The following is an 18,731-nucleotide window of genomic DNA, read 5'->3' as shown; positions in this document are numbered from 1 at the left end:
ACTTTTGACGACCTTTGGCGTGATTTTTCCCCCAACGTATTTACGTCGACGTATTTACGTAACCGATGACGTCGACTACGTCGACGCGTCGTTTCGGCCTTAATAGCAGGTTCATTCTATGTGTCATACTTGATCATTTTGCGATATTGCCATATTTTTGCTGAAAGGATTTAGTAGAGAACATCGACGATAAAGTTCGCAACTTTTGTGCGCTGATAAAAAAGCCTTGCCTGTACCGGAAGTAGCGTGACGTCACAGGTTGTGGAGCGCCTCACATCTGCACATTGTTTACAATCATGGCCACAAGCAGCGAGAGCGATTCGGACCGAGAAAGCGGCGATTACCCCATTAATTTGAGCGAGGATGAAAGATTCGTGGATGAGGAAAGTGAGAGTGAAGGATTAGAGGGCAGTGGAAGCGATTCAGATAGGGAAGATGCTGTGAGAGGCGGGTGGGACCTGATATTCAGCTGGGAATGAATAAAACTGTAAATAAACACAAGACATATATATACTCTATTAGCCACAACACAACCAGGCTTATATTTAATATGCCACAAATTAATCCGCATAACAAACACCCCCCCCCCCCCCCCGTCCATATAACCCAACAATACAACTCAAACACCCGCAAAACATACTCAATCCCACAGCCCAAAGTACCGTTCACCTCCGTAAAGTTCATACAGCACATATATTTCCCCAAAGTTACGTACGTGACATGCACATAGCGGCACGCACGTACGGGCAAGCGATCAAATGTTTGGAAGCCAAAGCTGCGTACTCACGGTAGTGCGTCTGCTATCAAAGTCCTTCTGGTTGTGTTGCTGCAGCCAGCCGCTAATACACAGATCCCACCTACAGCTTTCTTCTTTGCTGTCTCATTGTTCATTAAACAAATTGCAAAAGATTCACCAACACAGATGTCCAGAATACTGTGGAATTTTGCAATGAAAACAGACGACTTAATAGCTGGCCACAATGGTGTCCCAATATTTCCGCACAATCCGTGACGTCACGCACAAACGTCATCATACCGAGACGTTTTCAGCAGAATATTTTGCGGGAAATTTAAAATTGCACTTTACTAATATTGGCATGTGTTGCAATGTTAAGATTTCATCATTTATATATAAACTATCAGACTGCGTGGTCGGTAGTAGTGGGTTTCAGTAGGCCTTTAAAGGCCTACTGAAATTATTATTTTTTATTTAAACGGGAATAGCAGATCCATTCTATGTGTCATACTTGATCATTTCGCGATATTGCCATATTTTTGCTGAAAGGATTTAGTAGAGAAAATCGACGATAAAGTTCGCAACTTTTGCTCGCTGATAAAAAAAAGCCTTGCCTGTACCGGAAGTAGCGTGACGTCACAGGAGCTAGTATTCCTCACAATTCCCCATTGTTTACAATGGAGCGAGAGAGATTCGGACCGAAAAAGTGATGATTACCCCATTAATTTGAGCGAGGATGAAAGATTCGTAGATGAGGAACGTTACAGTGAAGGACTTGAGAGGCAGTGATGGACGTATCTTTTTTCGCTCTGACCGTAACTTAGGTACAAGCTGGCTCATTGGATTCCACACTCTCCTTTTTTTATTGTGGATCACGGATTTGTATTTTAAACCACCTCAGATACTATATCCTCTTGAAAATGAGAGTCGAGAACGCGAAATGGACATTCAGTGCCTTTTATCTCCACGACAATACATCGGCGAAATGATTTAGCTACGAGCTAACGTGATAGCATCGTGCTTTAACTGCATATAGAAACAAAAAAATAAACCCCTGACTGGAAGGATAGATAGAAAATCAACAATACTATTAAACCGTGGACATGTAAATACACGGTTAATGCTTTCCAGGCTGGCGAAGGTTAACAATGCTGTGCTAAAGACGCCATTGAAGCTAACTAAGCAACTTAGCAACGGGACCTCACAGAGCTATGATAAAAACATTAGCTCTCCACCTACGCCAGCCAGCCCTCATCTACTCATCAACACCCGTGCTCACCTGCGTTCCAGCGATCGGCAGAAGGACGAAGGACTTCACCCGATGCGTTTGGCGGCCCGGAGACGTAGGAAGTCAAGGTGAGGTCGCCGGCTAGCGCGGCTGGCGCGACTAGCGCGGCTAGCGCAGCTAGCGCTCCAACAAAGTCCTCCTGGTTGTGTTGCTGTAGTCCGCTGCTAATACACCGATCCCACCTACAACTGTCTTCTTTGCAGCCTTCATTGTTCATTAAACAAAATGCAAAAGATGTCCAGAATACTGTGGAATTATGAAATGAAAACAGAGCTTTTTGTATAGGATTCTACGGGTACCATAACTTCCGTTACTCTGACTTCGTCACGCGCATACGTCATCATAACGCGACGTTTCAGCCGGATATTTCCCGGGAAGTTTTAAATGTCACTTTATAAGTTAACCCGGCCGTATTGGCATGTGTTGCAATGTTAAGATTTCATCATTGATATATAAACTATCAGACTGCGTGGTCGGTAGTAGTGGGTTTCAGTAGGCCTTTAAGTGGATTAAAAAAAAACTACGGTGCATAAAAAAAAAAAAGGGAAACAAAAGATTGCACCGCGAAAAATACTGCAACAGGTAAAATACGACATCAAGAACAGAGTGGCTACCTGAGCCGGCAGGAAGGGGAAAGGTTGTACAGGAACTGGAAATGAGGAGAAAAATCCAGAGCATGAATAAGAGGTCCTGGGTCACAAGGAGTAATCAGCCAGTGCCTGCCTGCCCGTACAGGTGTGATTAAATAGGCCTGCTAATTAAGCACACTTGCAGCACCCCCTGGTAATTAGGCCTGACTCAGGGAGTGGTTAGGTCTGTAACAAAGAAAAGGGGCGGTAACAAAAACTCACAAGACACAAAGGAAAAAACAATTAACTGCTGCAAAGACTGAACACCTAAATGGTCTTACCGCCCAAGCAAAAGGTGAGAAACAAGTAATTGGTGTCACAATAGCGTGTGACTAAAGGAGCTGCCATAACTTTTTGGAGGTGGGTGCTCCTTCCCATGTTTTTCCCCCTTCCCTGGTCAGGTGACAGGTATATGTTTAATGAGCTCAGAGCATGTGTTGTTATAGTGAGAAAGGGCTTCCCCGTGTCTATAACGCAGGCCTAGAAAGCTGGAGGCAGACCTGTAGCTCACTCCTGTCCGGTCACAGGTCACTTTAATCAAGTTTCAGCGAAGCACACTGGAATCGGTTTCAGGGTAGTACATAAATTAAAGATGCCTGCTAAAAAAACAAAAAAAAAAGTCAGAGTGTGCAGAAGGAAACCAAAGATGTGGATGACGAGGACTCTGAGGATCAGCAACTGAAGCCCAAGAAGAAAAGTTTGAAGGTGAGTGAGTATGCGGGAGGACGGAGGAAGAAGAAGGACAGTGATGAAGAAGGCTACAGCTCTAACACAAATAGTAGCAATGTGAGCAGCAGCAACAAGAAAAGACGAGTTAAAGAAAAGGATAAGAGGAAGAAAAACCAAGAAGTAAGCAGGGATGACCTCAGCGACGTCTCCCAGAACACCGACCATGACGACAACAACAGCGACTCAAGCGGTAAGAAAAGAGAGAGGAATCTTCCGGATTTGATCGCCACCACTAAAAAAGCAACAAGTCGGCCTTTGGAAAAAGACAAGATGGGCCCCAAGGGTAAAACATCCAAAGATGAAGACAAAAAATCCAAGAAGGACTCCGAGAAAAAAGAGGACGAGGTAGCAGGGGATGAGGAGGATGGGAAAAAGAAGAAGAAAGACAAGAAGAAGAGAGCGTCAGAGAAGGGGAACAGCGATGAAGACAACAAGAAGACGAAAGGCAAAAAGAAGAAGGTGGAGAATTATGTGGAAATCTACGAGAGTGAGCTTCGAAATTACCAGGAGGAATTGGTGGAGAACTATGAAGATGAGTACCACAAAATGAAAGGTAAAAACTTTGTAAAAAATATTTCATTGCAAATTAGTTCAAAGGAATCTGTAGACTCTTTTACACAGCTGACACTTTACCACCTTTTTCCCACCAAGTGTGTGCTGTTAACAAGGACAAATGCGTAAAAAATGCAAGCTTTTTCTTGGCACTGGTCCGGGAAATATTCCACATTTTTGGTGGTAGTATTAGATCTGTAAAAGAGACATGACAGTAAGGTTATTCAGCAATGTGGGGAACTTTTTGTACTTTCCAACAAGTTTTGTATAAATCACATGCGACGCAGAGCTCCAAGCTTACACTAGCCAATCAGCTGTTACGTCAGTTCAGTGAAATATGTGTAAAATATGCTTTCATAGGAGATATGGACTACTGGTAGACAATTATTTATGACCCAGTAACCCAGTGCATGCTGGGATAAATTGATTAACAACAGCGATGAGAAGGGGTGCCATTTAGTAGTTCATTGGATCTTCTTTATATTTATATATCAAAAGTTGTTGATGTAGTTCTGTTGTTGTTGTTGTTTGTTGGTGTTGTCTCTCTCTCTGTCTTAACCCCCTCTTATCCCCGCAATTTCCTCCTCTGTCTTCTGCGGCAAACACTAAATACATGTATTTAATAAAGTCAAATACAAATAAGACAACAAAAAAATATCCCACACTTCTCTTTTGTAAAGTAAATCTGTACAGCAGATATGAGTAAGTAGTAAGTAAGTACAATTTATTTATAAAGCGCTTTTCACAGATAAAATCACAAAGTGCTGTACAAAACATAGGTGAAGTAAAACAACAATTCAATTTAAAACAACATCATAAAAAGGATACAAAGTGGATTAAAAATGATAGTTAAAAGGTGCATTAACTAAAAGCTTTACTAAAAAGAGAAGTTTTCAAATGTTTCTTAAAAGTTTCAACACAGTCAAGATCACAAAGGGACTGGTGCAAATTGTTCCAGAGTCTGGGAGTTATAGCCTGGAATGTCAGGTCTCCACTGGTTTTAAAATGAGTTTTCGGGATCTTTAGAAGACCCTGGCCTGAAGACCGGAGGCTGCGCCCTGAGAAGTAAGGGCATAGCAAGTCAGTGTTGTACCGAGGGGCCCCACCATGCAACGCACTGAATGTCAGGACTAAAATCTTAACCTCAATGCGGAATTTATCTGGCCCAGAGCATGATACTACCACCACCATGCTTGACGGTAGGGATGGTGTTCCTGGGATTAAAGGCCTCACCTTTTCTCCTCCAAACATATTGCTGGGTATTGTGGCCAAACAGCTCAATTTTTGTTTCATCTGACCACAGAACTTTCCTCCAGAAGGTCTTCTCTTTGTCCATGTGATGTCAGATGAAACACAAATTGAGTGTGCTCCAATCACTCTATCACAAAAAAAAAGGACTTGTAGAAATTATTGGAAACTCAAGACAGCCATGATATTATGTTCTTCACAAGTGTACTTAAAATTTTGACCATGACTGTACATTTTAGTTCAATACGTGTATTATCAGAATTAGAGGTGAAAAAAAGACAGAAATGTATCTTGAAATATACACATTTGATCTGTTCAACTTGTCAGTGTATGAGGTGGTGACCATCACTGGGGATGAGAGAGGAGCGGGCACCGATGCAAATGTGTTTGTCACACTCTTTGGAGAATTTGGTATCACTCCCAAAGTCCATTTGGCAAGCAAGTGAGTTCCTGTCCTGGATAATTGCTGAATTATGCCTAATAAGGATACATATTTCACTTTAACTATGACCAATTCTGACTCAGGTATTGAATATTTTCCACTGAAACTAACCTGTATCCGTCATTCCCCACTTACAGCACAGAGAAAAGGTACGTATAGGTTTTTGCAGTTTGCGGAGCATGTTTTTTTCCGTTGTCGTATGCTAACCTTCTCATCTATCCCAGGAGCCGCACTGCATTTGAGAGGGCCAAAACTGATGTGTTCAGAATAAGAACCCACAATGTGGGACCTTTAAAGAAGATTCGGTAAGCGATGACAGGACGTGTATTTTTTCGAGAATGACAATAGGAATATCTTGTGTCTCTCCAGGATTGAGCATGACAACACAGGTCTGAACCCCAGCTGGTTCTTGGACCGGGTGGTAGTGACTGACGTAATCAGGCCTCACCTGAGGTACTACTATGCTTGTAACAACTGGCTCAGTAAAGTGGAAGGGGACAACCTTTTTGTCAGAGACCTGCTGGGCAGCTTGGATGCCATGGACATGCCCAAATGTATGAAACACTCACAACAGTATCAGTACTTTACTCACTAAAATGAAGAACTAACATGTGCACTTACTTTTACAGACAATAAGTATATGGTCAGTGTCTTCACTGCTGATATAAAAGGTAGCGGAACAGATGCGGACGTCTTTATCAATATATTTGGAGAGTTTGGTGATACAGGTAAGAAATAACTTGGTGAAAGTTTTTTTTATTTTTTATTGGATGGATATTTAATTATTGTTTTGGTCATGTACTATGAAGGAAGTTTAACTTTCCCATTAGAACCGATACGGTATAATTAATACCGGTACTCAATGCTACCAATTTTCAGTTATTCTGAGTGTGTTCATATGTTAATATATGTTAATTGATTAATTATAAAAACAAATAAAAGAATGTATTTAACATTTACCACTGAGCTGTCAAGTTGATATATCTTGTTACACACTCAGTGTCAAGTGTTATAAAGTAGACTTTGTATGCAGTTACAATTCCACCCCCCCCCCCCCCCCGCCCCCTTATTTGCCCCCTTATTTGTGACGTTTCATGTGTCAGGTAAACCGCGATAAATGGGGCCATATGAATCTCCTTCTTACTGTATGCAAATATTAAGTTTGTCACCCATCCCCTCTATACAATTAATTACAGTAGGTTCAATTTCGGTTTCTATGGTTATCACAATTTTTCATTTTCTTTCAGGTGAGAGGCTACTGAACACAGAAAAAAATAACTTTGAAAAAGGCACAGAGGACAAATTCACCATTGAAGCCCCAAACCTGGGCAAAGTCAGGAAGATCACTATCGGCCATAACAACAAAGGCTCTTCCGCAGGATGGTTTGTTGACAAGGTAGCTTTTATTTATATATATATATATATATATATATATATATATATATATATATATATATATATATATATATATATATATATATATATATATATATATATATATATATATATATATATATATATATATATATATATGACGTGTGTGTGTGTGTGTGTATATATATATATACACACACAGTATATGGCAGCACGGTGGAACAGGCGTTTGTGCGTGTGCCTCCCAATACAGAGGTCCTGGGTCCGAGCCCCGCACGGGGCCTTTCTGTGTGGAGTTTGCATGTTCTCCCTGTGACTGCGTGGGTTCCCTCCGGGTACTCCGGCTTCCTCCCACCTCCAAAGACATGCACCTGGGAATAGGTTGATTGGCAACACTAAATTGGCCCTAGTGGCCCTAGTGAATGAATGTGAGTGTGAATGTTGTCTGTCTATCTGTGTTGGCCCTACGACGAGGTGGCGACTTGTCCAGGGTGTACCCCGCCTTCCGCCCGAATGCAGCTGAGATTGGCTCCAGCACCCCCCGCAACCCTGAGAAGAACAAGCGAGAAAAAATGGATGGAGATATATACATATATATATGTGTGTATATGTGTATATATATATATATATATATGTGTATATGTGTATATATATATGTGTATATATATATATATATATATATATATATATATATATATATATATATATATATATATATATATATATATATATATATATATATATATATATATATATATATATATCTCATATATATATATATATATATATATATATATATATATATATATAATACATATATATACATATATATATATAATACATATATATATATATAATACATATATATATATATATATATATATATATATATATATATAATACATATATATATATATAATACATATATATATATATATGTATGTATGTATGTATGTATGTATGTGTATATATATATATATATATATATATATGTGTGTATACATGTATTGTATGTGTGTATATGTGTAAACATATAATGTATATTTGTAGATGTATATATGTATGTATAAATGTAGATGTATGTATGTATGTATGTATATATAAGTATATGTATGTATGTGTATGTATGTATATACAGTATATATATGTATGTATGTGTATATATGTATATACAGTATGTGTATGTATGTGTATATATGTATATATAATTATAATGATATATACATACATACATAGTATAGCACTATTTCTATTGGTATTCATATTGCTCCATTTTTAGTGTAATAATGCTCATTGTCATTTCTGTATTTTTTTTTATTTTATTTTTTTTTTAAATTTTCGCTAACTGCTTATTTGCTATTACTTTTACCATCATATTTGTACATGTCGTATTTGCTGATGTTGCTCTGTTGTTGTTGTTGTTGTTGTGTTTGCTGTTGTTGTCTTTGTCTCTCTGTCTAATCCCCCTCTTGTCCCCACAATTCCCCCCTCTGTCTTCCTTTTTCTCTCTTTCTATCCCCTCCTGCTCCGGCCCGGCTGCACCAAATGATAATATAAATACATTTAATAAAGTCAAAATACAAGTAAGGCAACAAGAGAAGTATCTTACACTTCTCATTTGTAAAGTAAATCTGAACAGCCGATATGGGCATCTACATCTGCTATATGATTTGCCCGAGAAGCTGGGCAGGACATAAAAAAAAAAATAAAAAAAAAAAAAAACATACATACATACATACATATATATATATATATATATATATATATATATATATATATATATATATATATATATATATATATATATATATATATATATATATATATATATATATATATATATATATATGTATATATGTATATATATATACACATACAATTCAGTGGATTAAAAAGATCCTGTAAACACTCATTAAGTCAATCAACTTATCCCCCAAAAAAGCGTTTAAGAGTTTTTCTAATGCACTTCAGTCTACCTTTAGAGGTACTTATAGTAATATATGTGATTCTCGTGTTTCCTGAGCCCTCTCATCTGAGTCACTTATACTGTACGGTGAGATGAGCTCATTCCAGCGACAGCATTCATGCACACGCATGCGTGCACACAATTGGTTCGCAAATGATGTCATCCTAGCCAACTTGTAAAGGGAAACCCTTACTCATTAAGGGATTAGTTTACATCAGACTCATCGACGTATATTTGAAGACGATTGCAGCGTTGACTGACAGCAATGCTATACAGCAATGACTCACCTTTAGTGCTTTTAGCATAGTAAATAAGAAAAGAACACGTGTACTACTCCCAAAAAGTTAGAGATATTCTTCTTTAAGGATGAACCTAAAATGCACTCAAACCTATACAGGTCCAACTGTTTAACATTTTAGTACTTTTTGCGCAACTTGCTGTTCTCTGACTAGGAGCAGGCCAATTCAATTATTAGGGCTGTCATTAGCTGTGCGACCAATGAATCACCTAATACATGTCCTGCTTCAATTAGAATTTAAGTATAAATATGTATTTAAACAGTCGCCTTCATCATGCTGTTCACATTTTGACATTGTGAGACCAAAAACGCAGCACGGTGGCACATGGGGTTAGTGCATGTGCCTCACAATACGAAGGACCTGGGTTCTATCCTGGGCTCGGGATCTTTCTGTGTGAAGTTAGTACTCCGGCTTCCTCCCACCTCCAAAGACATGCACCTGGGGATAGGTTGATTGGCAACACTAAATTGGCCCTGTGATGAGGTGGCTACTTCTGCCCGATTGCAGCTGAGATAGGCTGATAGGTAGAAAATGGATGGATGGATGGATGGAGACCAAAAACGACACCAACTGCAAACTGTAGGCAGGATTCAAACAGGAGTGACCACCAACCACCGAGCATCGGCAGGCTTCAACAGAGTATATATTTGATAAAATGTATAGGCTCAAACATGTTTATCAAGCTTATTGTCAGGGAACTGCAAGTTATGCAAAAAGGACTGACATATTGAACAGCATCCTAAAATGAGATGTAAATAGGATGTTCACAAGGGATGTTCTGAGCTTCTGCTTCATTGCCAGAGTTGTACCAAGCAGGATAATGCTGCCTGGCGGAGTTGTGCCATAGAAGCGTTCTCTCATTTTGTTTTTATTGTGTCAAGGTGACTGTGGACGATCTGGGAAACAAAGTAGTGTATGAATTTCCAATCAATCGGTGGTTTGCCATTGATGAGGACGATGGCAAGATACAGAGAGACATTTTGGTGGGAGGGAGCCAACCGACGGGTAAGAAAGAATTTATACAAATTACATCTGTGAATGTGATGAAATTCCTATGCACTCAGTTTTGTTCACCAAAAAGGTTTACTTTCTACTAGAGTTGTACGGTACACCGGTATGAATCATATTCGGTACTGTACCGCCTCTAAAAGTACCGGAAGTACCGGTGCCCCACCCGTCGTCGTCGTCACGTCGGCTTTAAGACATGGCTAGCTAGCCAGCGGCTAATGTCTGTCCGCAGTCAGCAGTGTTTTAACTAGAGATGTCCGATAATGGCTTTTTTGCCGATATCCGATATTTCGATATTGTCCAACTCTTAATTACCGGTACCGAAATCAACCGATACCGATATATACAGTAGTGGAAATAACACATTATTATGCCTAATTTTGTTGTGATGCCCCGCCGGATGCATTAAACAAAGTAACAAGGTTTTCCAAAATAAATCAACTCAAGTTGGGACGGCGTAGCGAAGTTGGTAGAGTGGCCGTGCCAGCAATCGGAGGGTTGCTGGTTACTGGGGTTCAATCCCCACCTTCTACCATCCTAGTCACGTCCGTTGTGTCCTTGGGCAAGACACTTCACCCTTGCTCCTGATGGCTGCTGGTTAGCGCCTTGCATGGCAGCTCCCGCCATCAGTGTGTGAATGTGTGTGTGAATGGGTAAATGTGGAAGTAGTGTCAAAGCGCTTTGAGTACCTTGAAGGTAGAAAAGCGCTATACAAGTATAACCCATTTATCATTTATTTAAGTTATGGAAAAAAATGCCAACATGGCACTGCCATATTTATTATTGAAGTCACAAAGTGCATAATTTTTTTAACGTGCCTCAAAACAGCAGCTTGGAATTTGGGACATGCTCCTCATGCTCCCTGAGAGAGCATGAGGAGGTTGAAGTGGGCGGGGGGGTATATTGTAGCGTCCCGGAAGAGTTAGTGCTGCAAGGGGTTCTGGGTATTTGTTCTGTTGTGTTTATGTTGTGTTACGGTGCGGATGTTCTCCCGAAATGTTTTTGTCATTCTTGTTTGGTGTGGGTTCACAGTGTGGCACATATTTGTAACAGTGTTAAAGTTGTTTATACGGCCAACCTCAGTGTGACCTGTATGGCTGTTGATCAAGTATGCCTTGCATTCACTTGTGTGTGTGAAAAGCCGTAGATATTATGTGATTGGGGCGACACGCAAAGACAGTGCCTTTAAGGTTTATTGTCGCTCTGTACTTTTCTCTACGTCCGTGTACACAGCGGCGTTTTAAAAAGTCATACATTTTACTTTTTGAAACCGATACCGATAAGTTTGAAACCGATACCGATCATTTCCGATATTACATTTTGAAGCATTTATCGGCCAATATCGGCAGTCCGATATTATCGGACATCTCTAGTTTTAACTGCTTCTAAATCACTACTCCTTGTCTCCATGGAGACAAATCAAGTATCAACCATGTAAGTCGAGTGATTGTTATACATGCTTCACTTCACTACACACCTCAGCACACTGGAGTCATGATAATGGATGTATTAAAATGTGTCTATAGTTGGACAATTTCAAGACAAGATTTCATCTTGTCCAATCATTGACCATTAAGACGATCAACTAAACATTGAAAGCACTAATCGCATGTGAATGAATGCATACTTAGTCAACAGCCAAAATAATAGTCATACGGCCAACACTGTCATAAACATGTGCCATATAGTGAAACCACACTACACAACAATGACAAACACATGTTGGGAGAATATTTGCATTGCAACACAACATAAACACTACAGAACAAATTCCCAGAATTCCCTGCAGCAACAACTCTTCCGGGACACTACAATATAAACCACTGTAATTATACCAAGTACAAGAGCGTATCTAGTCGATACTACTATGATTACATAGATATTTTTTAGCATCACAAAATCTTCTTTCGTTTTTTTAAAAGTTATATTATGTTTATAAACTCAGGAAATATGTCCCTGGACACATGAGGATTTTGAATATGACCAGTGTATGATGCTGTAACGACTTGGTATCGGTTTCATACCCAAATTTGTGGTATCATCCAAAACTAATGTAAAGTATCAAACAACAGAAGAATAAGTAAATATTACAACAGAAGTGTAGATAGAACATGTTGAAAAACAAAATAAGCAGATATTAACAGTAAATGAACAAGTAGATTAATAATTCATTTTCTACCACTTGTCCTTAATAATTTTGACAAAATAATAGAATGATAAATGACACAATATGTTACTGCACATGTCAGCAGCTAAATTAGGAGCCTTTGTTTGTTTACTTACTAATAAAAGACAAGTTGCCTTGTATGTTGACTATTTTATTTAAGGACAAACTTGCGATAAGAAACCTATGTTTAATGTACCCTAAGATTTGTTGTTCAAATAAAGCCAATAATGACATTTTCTGTGATCGCCTTTATTTAGAAAAGTACCGAAATACATTTTGCTACCGGTACCGGTACCAAAATATTGGTTATATTAATAACACTACTTTCTACTTGGCAGAGTCTTGTTGATTCTTTAGCCAGTAATTAAATCATCTTGTCGCAGTTGAGCCTGTGAACCATCGTGCCCCTCAGGCCAGCTCACAAGTAACTATTCCTGTCAGGTATCGTGTATAACTTCCAGATTGTAACCGGAAACATCAGAGGAGCCGGGACCAACTCCAAAATCCACATTGTGATGCACGGCACCAAAGGCTCAAAGAACAGTGGCAAGGTAAGTGAGAAATATTGTGTAACATAACATCGTTGGTATTGTTATTGTTGATCATCTACATTTTGTGTAAAAAAATAAATTAAAAAAAGACACGTGAAAAAATTATTCTCCTCTGCGTATTTGATCCAGGTGTTTCTTGAAGGAGGGAAATTTGAGCGTGGCCTGACGGACATCTTCAATATCGAGATTGCCGCACTTCTCAGCCCCCTCAGCAGGGTGACCATCGGACATGACAACAGCGGGGTCAGTGCTGGGTGGTACTGTGAGAAGGTCTGCACACACACACCAATAAGAAATAACAACACTATCTGCTCACGTGACCTAGTTTTACCCAGGCCTTCTTTGTAGGTGGTGGTGTATTGTCCATTTACCGGGATCGAACAGACCTTCCCATGCTCAAAATGGCTGGACGAGAAGGAAGGAGACGAGCTGATAGAGCGAGAACTCTACGAGATGGTTTCTCTCCGGCAGAGAAGGCAAAAAAGTATGTTAACTCCCTGGAATTGCTAATAAAGATCAACCCTAGTGCTTCTAATCTGATATAAGGAGACTAAGGTTGTACGGTATACCAGTATTAGTATAGTTCTGCGATACTAATGGATCATTTTCAGTACTATTCCGCCTCTGAAAAGGAGCATGTTCGGCAGCGCACAATCCCGAAGTACTTACAAACAGACACAGTGTGTAGACAGAAAAGGGAGAACTGCCGCATTTTGGCTTAAAAACTAAAGATAAAGATGAAGTAACACTGTAACGCCCACCAGAAGAGGTGCTTTAAGACATGGCTAGCTAGCAGCTAAAGTCCAGCCCCAGTCTGCAGTGTTTTAGCTACTTCTAAATCACTAATCCTTGTCTCCATGGCGACAAATAAAGTAACTTTCTTCCAAGTATCATCCCTGCAGGACGAGGAATAGCTAAACATGCTTCACTACACACCGTAGCTCACCGGCGTCAAAATGTAAAGAAACGCCATTGGTGGATCTACACCTAACATCCACTGTAATGATACCAAGTACAGTAGCATATCTAGTCGATACTACTATGATTACGTCGATATGTTTTGGCATCACAACATCTTCTGTCGTTTTTTTTGTTTTTATATTTATAAACTCCGGAAATATGTCCCTGGACACATGAGGACTTTGAATATGACCAATGTATTGATCCTGTAATGACTTGGTATCTGATTGATACCAAAATTGTATGCATCATCCAAAACTAAGAAGAACAACAGAAGAATAAGTGATTGTTACATTTTAACAGACGTGTAGATAGAACATGTTAAAAGAGAAAGTAAGCAGATATTAACAGTAAATGAACAAGTAGATTAATCATTCATTTTCTACCACTTGTACTTAATCATTTTGACAAAATGACACAATATGTTACTGCATACTTCAGCAGCTAAATTAGGAGCCTTTGTTTGCTTACTTACTGATAAAAGACAAGTTGTCTTGTATGTTCACTATTTTATTTAAGGACACACTAGCAATGCGAAACATATATTTAATGTACCGTAAGAATTTTTGTTAAAATAAAGCCAATAATGCAATTTTTTGTGGTCCCCTTTATTTAGAAAAGTATCGAAATAATTTTGGTACCGGTACAAAAATATTGGTATCGGGACAACACTAAAGGAGACTTACTCAAGTAATCAATATTTATCAGAGTGATTTTACTCCAGAGCATCCCTGGTCCTTGTGGATCTGGACATCGGACCTTCCCAATGCTGGAAGCGACGCAGAAATCTATTTCCAGGTGTACGGAGAGAAGGGCAAGTCCGACGAGATCAAACTAGACAACAAAACAGACAATTTTGAGCGAGGACAAGTGGACAGGTTTATAGTAAGTACTTCATTCTACGCCTATTTTACCAATGGATTACAATGTTTCTATGACACTGTCACAGTTTCCGCTTCTGTGCCACAGGTTGAACTTCCAGATTTAGGAATTTTGACCAAACTCCGAATCTGGCATGAGAAAAGAAATCCTTTTGCAGGGTGGCATCTGAGTAAGGTGACTAAGACTTTCCCCAAAATACATATTATTATATAGTTTTCATTCTTCCACAGCCAGTTAATATGTAAGTTGTCTGGGTATCAGTATCCGTTGCCGTCGTGACGTCACGCGCATACGCATCATCCAAAGACGTTTCCAACCGGAAGTTTCGCAGGAAAGTTAAAATTGCACTTTATAAGTTAACCCGGCCGTATTGGCATGTGTTGCAATGTTAAGATTTCATCATTGATATATAAACTATCAGACTGCGTGGTCGGTAGTAGTGGGTTTCAGTAGGCCTTTAATTTATGTGCAACATCATTACTCTTGCTGATTGGATTGTAAAAAATGAAAAATCATGCTGCGAGGCGCTGTACCCACACAATATGAACTTGGGTGGCGTATATGTGAGCGAGCAAGCGGTTGTTTCTAATAGCATCTTTTTTCCACAGACAAAGCCAGTGGATTTTGTTGTAAACAACTTTATTAACACAACAAACACATAAAGATGTCTGAAAGTACTGCTGAATGAATGAATGAGACCACCAAGATGGAGGACTATCTGCAAGCACAAAAGTCTCCAAACTGGACTTTTAGACTAAACCAGGCGTGTCAAACGTACGGCCCGCGGGATGAGTTTGCTAAGTATAAAAATGAGCCGAAATTTTGAATGAAAGAAACTGCTGTTCTAGATGTGTCCACTAGATGTCGCAATAGCAATTCTTTGTAGATGATGCTACATATGTAAAAAAAAAACAAAAAAAAAACACATGACGTTAGTGCACCAGTTGAGGAAAATGAGCAAACTACATAAATAACATCCTGTAATTTGATTTTGATATCATTTTTTTTATCTTGATAGATTGAAAATGAACACCAATGTCACCACATTGTCACATAATTTATTCAAAAAGTATAAATAACGACAAATAAAGATAGAATACTATTAACCGCAACATGTAATTGTAAAAAAAAACAAAAAAAACATGATTTGTACAATTTCAGAATATGCTTGTTCTATTTTTAAACATAGAAAACAATCTGAAGTTGTCTTTATTTTTAAGTTATCGTGCCGTGATTTTACCAGTCCGGCCCACTTGGGAGTAGATTTATCTCTATGTGGCCCCCGATCTAAAATTAGTCTGACACCCCTGGACTAAATGGAAGGTAATTTGACTTTTATAATCAAAGTACTGTACATGTATAAGAGTTTCTCCTTGAAGAAGACCAATGCATGTACTTCACTTACAATAAAAAGGTAAAACCGCATATGTTTTTGAATTTTATAAAAGTAAATAAATGTGGGCGGCACGTAGCGCCAGAGGTTAGTGCGTGTGCCTCACAATAAGAAGGTCCTGGGTTGGATCCCCGAGCTAGTGGTCTTTCTGTGTGGAGTTTGCATGTTCTCCCCGTGACTGCGTGGATTCCCTCCGGTTACTCCAGCTTCCTCCCACCTCCAAAGACATGCACCTGGGGATAGGTTGATTGGCAACACTAAATTGGCCCTAGTGTGTGAATGTGAGTGTGAATGTTGTCTGTCTATCTGTGTTGGCCCTGCGATGAGGTGGCGACTTGTCCAGGGTGTACCCTGCCTTCCGCCCGAATGCAGCTGAGATAGGCTCCAGCACCCCCCGCGACCCCGAAAGGGACAAGCGGTAGAAAACACATAGATGGATAAATAAATGTGACTAAGACTAATTGATAACATTTTTATGAAAGTGAATTATTCTCCTATTTTCTCATTACCCTTTTAATGAGAGACCCATATTCATATTAAAGGTAAGTTAAAAGTTAAAGTACCACTGATAGTCACACACACACTAGGTGTGGTGAAATTAACCTCTGGATTTGACCCATCCCCTTGTTCCACCCCCTGGGAGGTGAGGGGAGCAGTGAGCAGCAGCGGTGGCCGCGCTTGGGAATCATTTTAGTGATTTAACCCCCAATTCCAACCCTTGATGCTGAGTGCCAAGCAGGGAGGTAATGGGTTCCGTTTTTATAGTCTTTGGTATGACTCGGCAGGGGTTTGAACTCACGACCTACCGATCTCAGGGCGGACACTCTAACCACAAGGCCACTGTATATTAATGAAAGATTATTAAATTAAATATTAAAAAAAACCTCCAAAGTGTCTCACCTGTTTTGAACTTCACCGCACGTCACCGCAATATGGCAATGCAAACTAAATATCAATTGAGCTCATACCCCAGTCCTTTGTTTTTGTACCTTCTCAAATTAGGCAACTCTGATAAAAACATTAACCAAGGAGAAATACAAATTTCCTTGCGAGCGTTGGCTGGACACAAACGAAGATGATAACGAGGTGGTGAGAGAGCTTCCTGCAACAGGGGAATTCATTGCAGAACCCCTGCCTTGTATGTATACAGTATCTGAGTTTGTGGTGACGTATCACGCGGCAACGGACTGAATGATGTTGTTGTGTCGTGCAGTGATTAAGTACAGAGTGACCGTTTGCACCGGGATCCTCGGCGGCAGCGGCACGGACGCATCTGTTTTTCTCAATCTCATGGGTGACCACGGAGACACTGGAGAACGGCAGCTTGTCAACTGCAAAAACAACATCAACAAGTTCGAGAAGGGAAACGTAAGTGTATATACCGGGGGTCGGCAACCCGCGGCTCTAGAGCCGCATGCGACTCTTTAGCGCCGCCCTAGTGGCTCTCTGGAGATTTTTCAAAAATGTATGAAGAATGGAAAAAGATGAGGGGGGAAAAAAAATCTATTTTTTTGTTTTAGTATGGTTTCTGTAGGAGGACAAACATGACACAAACCTCCCTAAGTGTTATAAAGCACACTGTTTATATTAAACATGCTTCACTGATTCGAGTATTTGGCGAGCGCCGTTTTGTCCTACTTATTTTGGCGGTCCTTGAACTCACCGTATAGTCTGTTTCCATGTATTGATTGATATAACTTTCTCCGACATTCTAGGACGTGTTTTATGCCACTTTTTCTGACTCATTTTGTCCACCACACTTTTAACGTTGTGCATGAATGCACAAAGGTGAGTTTTGTTGATGTTATTGACTTGTGTGGAGTGCTAATCAGACGTATTTGGTCACTGCATGACTGCAAGCTAATCGATGCTAACATGCTATTTAGGCTAGCGATGTGTACATATTGCATCATTATGCCTCATTTGTAGCTATATTTGAGCTCATTTAGTTTCCTTTAAGTCCTCTTAATTACATGTATATCTCATGACACACTGTCTGTATGTAATATGGCTTTTAATTTTTTGCGGCTCCAGACAGATTTGTTTTTGTATTTTTGGTCCAATATGGCTCTTTCAACATTTTGGGTTGCCGACCCCTGGTACATACAGTCGTGGTTAAAAGTTTACATACACTTGTAAAGAACATAATGTCATGGCTGTCTTGAGTTTCCAATAATTTCTACAACTCCTATTTTTTTGTGATAGAGTGATTGGAGCACATACTTGTTGGTCACAAAAAACATTCATGAAGTTTGGTTCTTTTATGAATTTATTATGGGTCTACTGAAAATGTGACCAAATCTGCTGGGTCAAAAGTATACATACAGCAATGTTAATATTTGGTTACATGTCCCTTGGCAAGTTTCACTGCAGTAAGGCGCTTTTGGTAGCCATCCACAAGCTCCTGGCAAGCTTCTGGTTGACTTTTTGACCACTCCTCTTGACAAAATTGGTACAGTTCAGCTAAATGTGTTGGTTTTCTGACATGGACTTGTTTCTTCAGCATT

At 39.5% G+C, this 18,731-nt stretch overlaps 2 protein-coding genes across 3 annotated transcripts in view; both read left to right on the top strand.

Moving 5' to 3' along the window:
- The first annotated feature begins 2,924 nt into the window (after positions 1–2,924).
- LOC133631797 (lipoxygenase homology domain-containing protein 1-like) lies at positions 2,925–15,065 on the top strand. The gene is made up of 14 exons (XM_062023957.1): positions 2,925–2,948; positions 3,278–3,935; positions 5,510–5,624; positions 5,762–5,773; positions 5,849–5,929; positions 5,994–6,178; positions 6,254–6,352; positions 6,872–7,020; positions 10,145–10,268; positions 12,880–12,989; positions 13,119–13,259; positions 13,338–13,473; positions 14,674–14,834; positions 14,919–15,065. Exons 1-14 carry the CDS (start codon positions 2,925–2,927, stop codon positions 15,042–15,044), a joined length of 2,121 nt encoding a protein of 706 aa, XP_061879941.1. The 3' UTR covers positions 15,045–15,065.
- A 2,810-nt stretch (positions 15,066–17,875) lies between these two features.
- The window catches only part of LOC133632837 (lipoxygenase homology domain-containing protein 1-like), a 57,536-nt gene continuing 56,680 nt past the window's right edge, over positions 17,876–18,731 (top strand). For both annotated transcript variants that reach the window (XR_009821716.1, XM_062025582.1), the window contains exon 1: positions 17,876–18,012. Coding sequence is in view for 1 of the 2 variants with exons in the window: in XM_062025582.1 (XP_061881566.1) it covers positions 17,950–18,012 (63 nt within the window). In the remaining variant the exon portion in view is untranslated. The remainder of the gene's footprint in view (positions 18,013–18,731) is intronic.

Source organism: Entelurus aequoreus, linkage group LG17 (genome assembly GCF_033978785.1).
Source record: "Entelurus aequoreus isolate RoL-2023_Sb linkage group LG17, RoL_Eaeq_v1.1, whole genome shotgun sequence".
Lineage (NCBI taxonomy): Eukaryota > Metazoa > Chordata > Actinopteri > Syngnathiformes > Syngnathidae > Entelurus > Entelurus aequoreus.
The sequence above is the reverse complement of the archived record's forward strand: the minus strand, read 5'-3'. Positions and strand labels throughout refer to the sequence as shown.

What these genes read in the sequence shown, in the direction of transcription:
- LOC133631797 (XM_062023957.1), top strand. Translation starts at nt 2,925, where the DNA reads ATGGTCTTACCGCCCAAGCAAAAG. An exon ending in TCTTACCGCCCAAGCAAAAG is followed by an intron (nt 2,949 to 3,277) that starts GTGAGAAACAAG and finishes AAAAAAAGTCAG; the next exon opens with AGTGTGCAGAAGGAAACCAA. An exon ending in GGGAGGGAGCCAACCGACGG is followed by an intron (nt 10,269 to 12,879) that starts GTAAGAAAGAAT and finishes TATTCCTGTCAG; the next exon opens with GTATCGTGTATAACTTCCAG.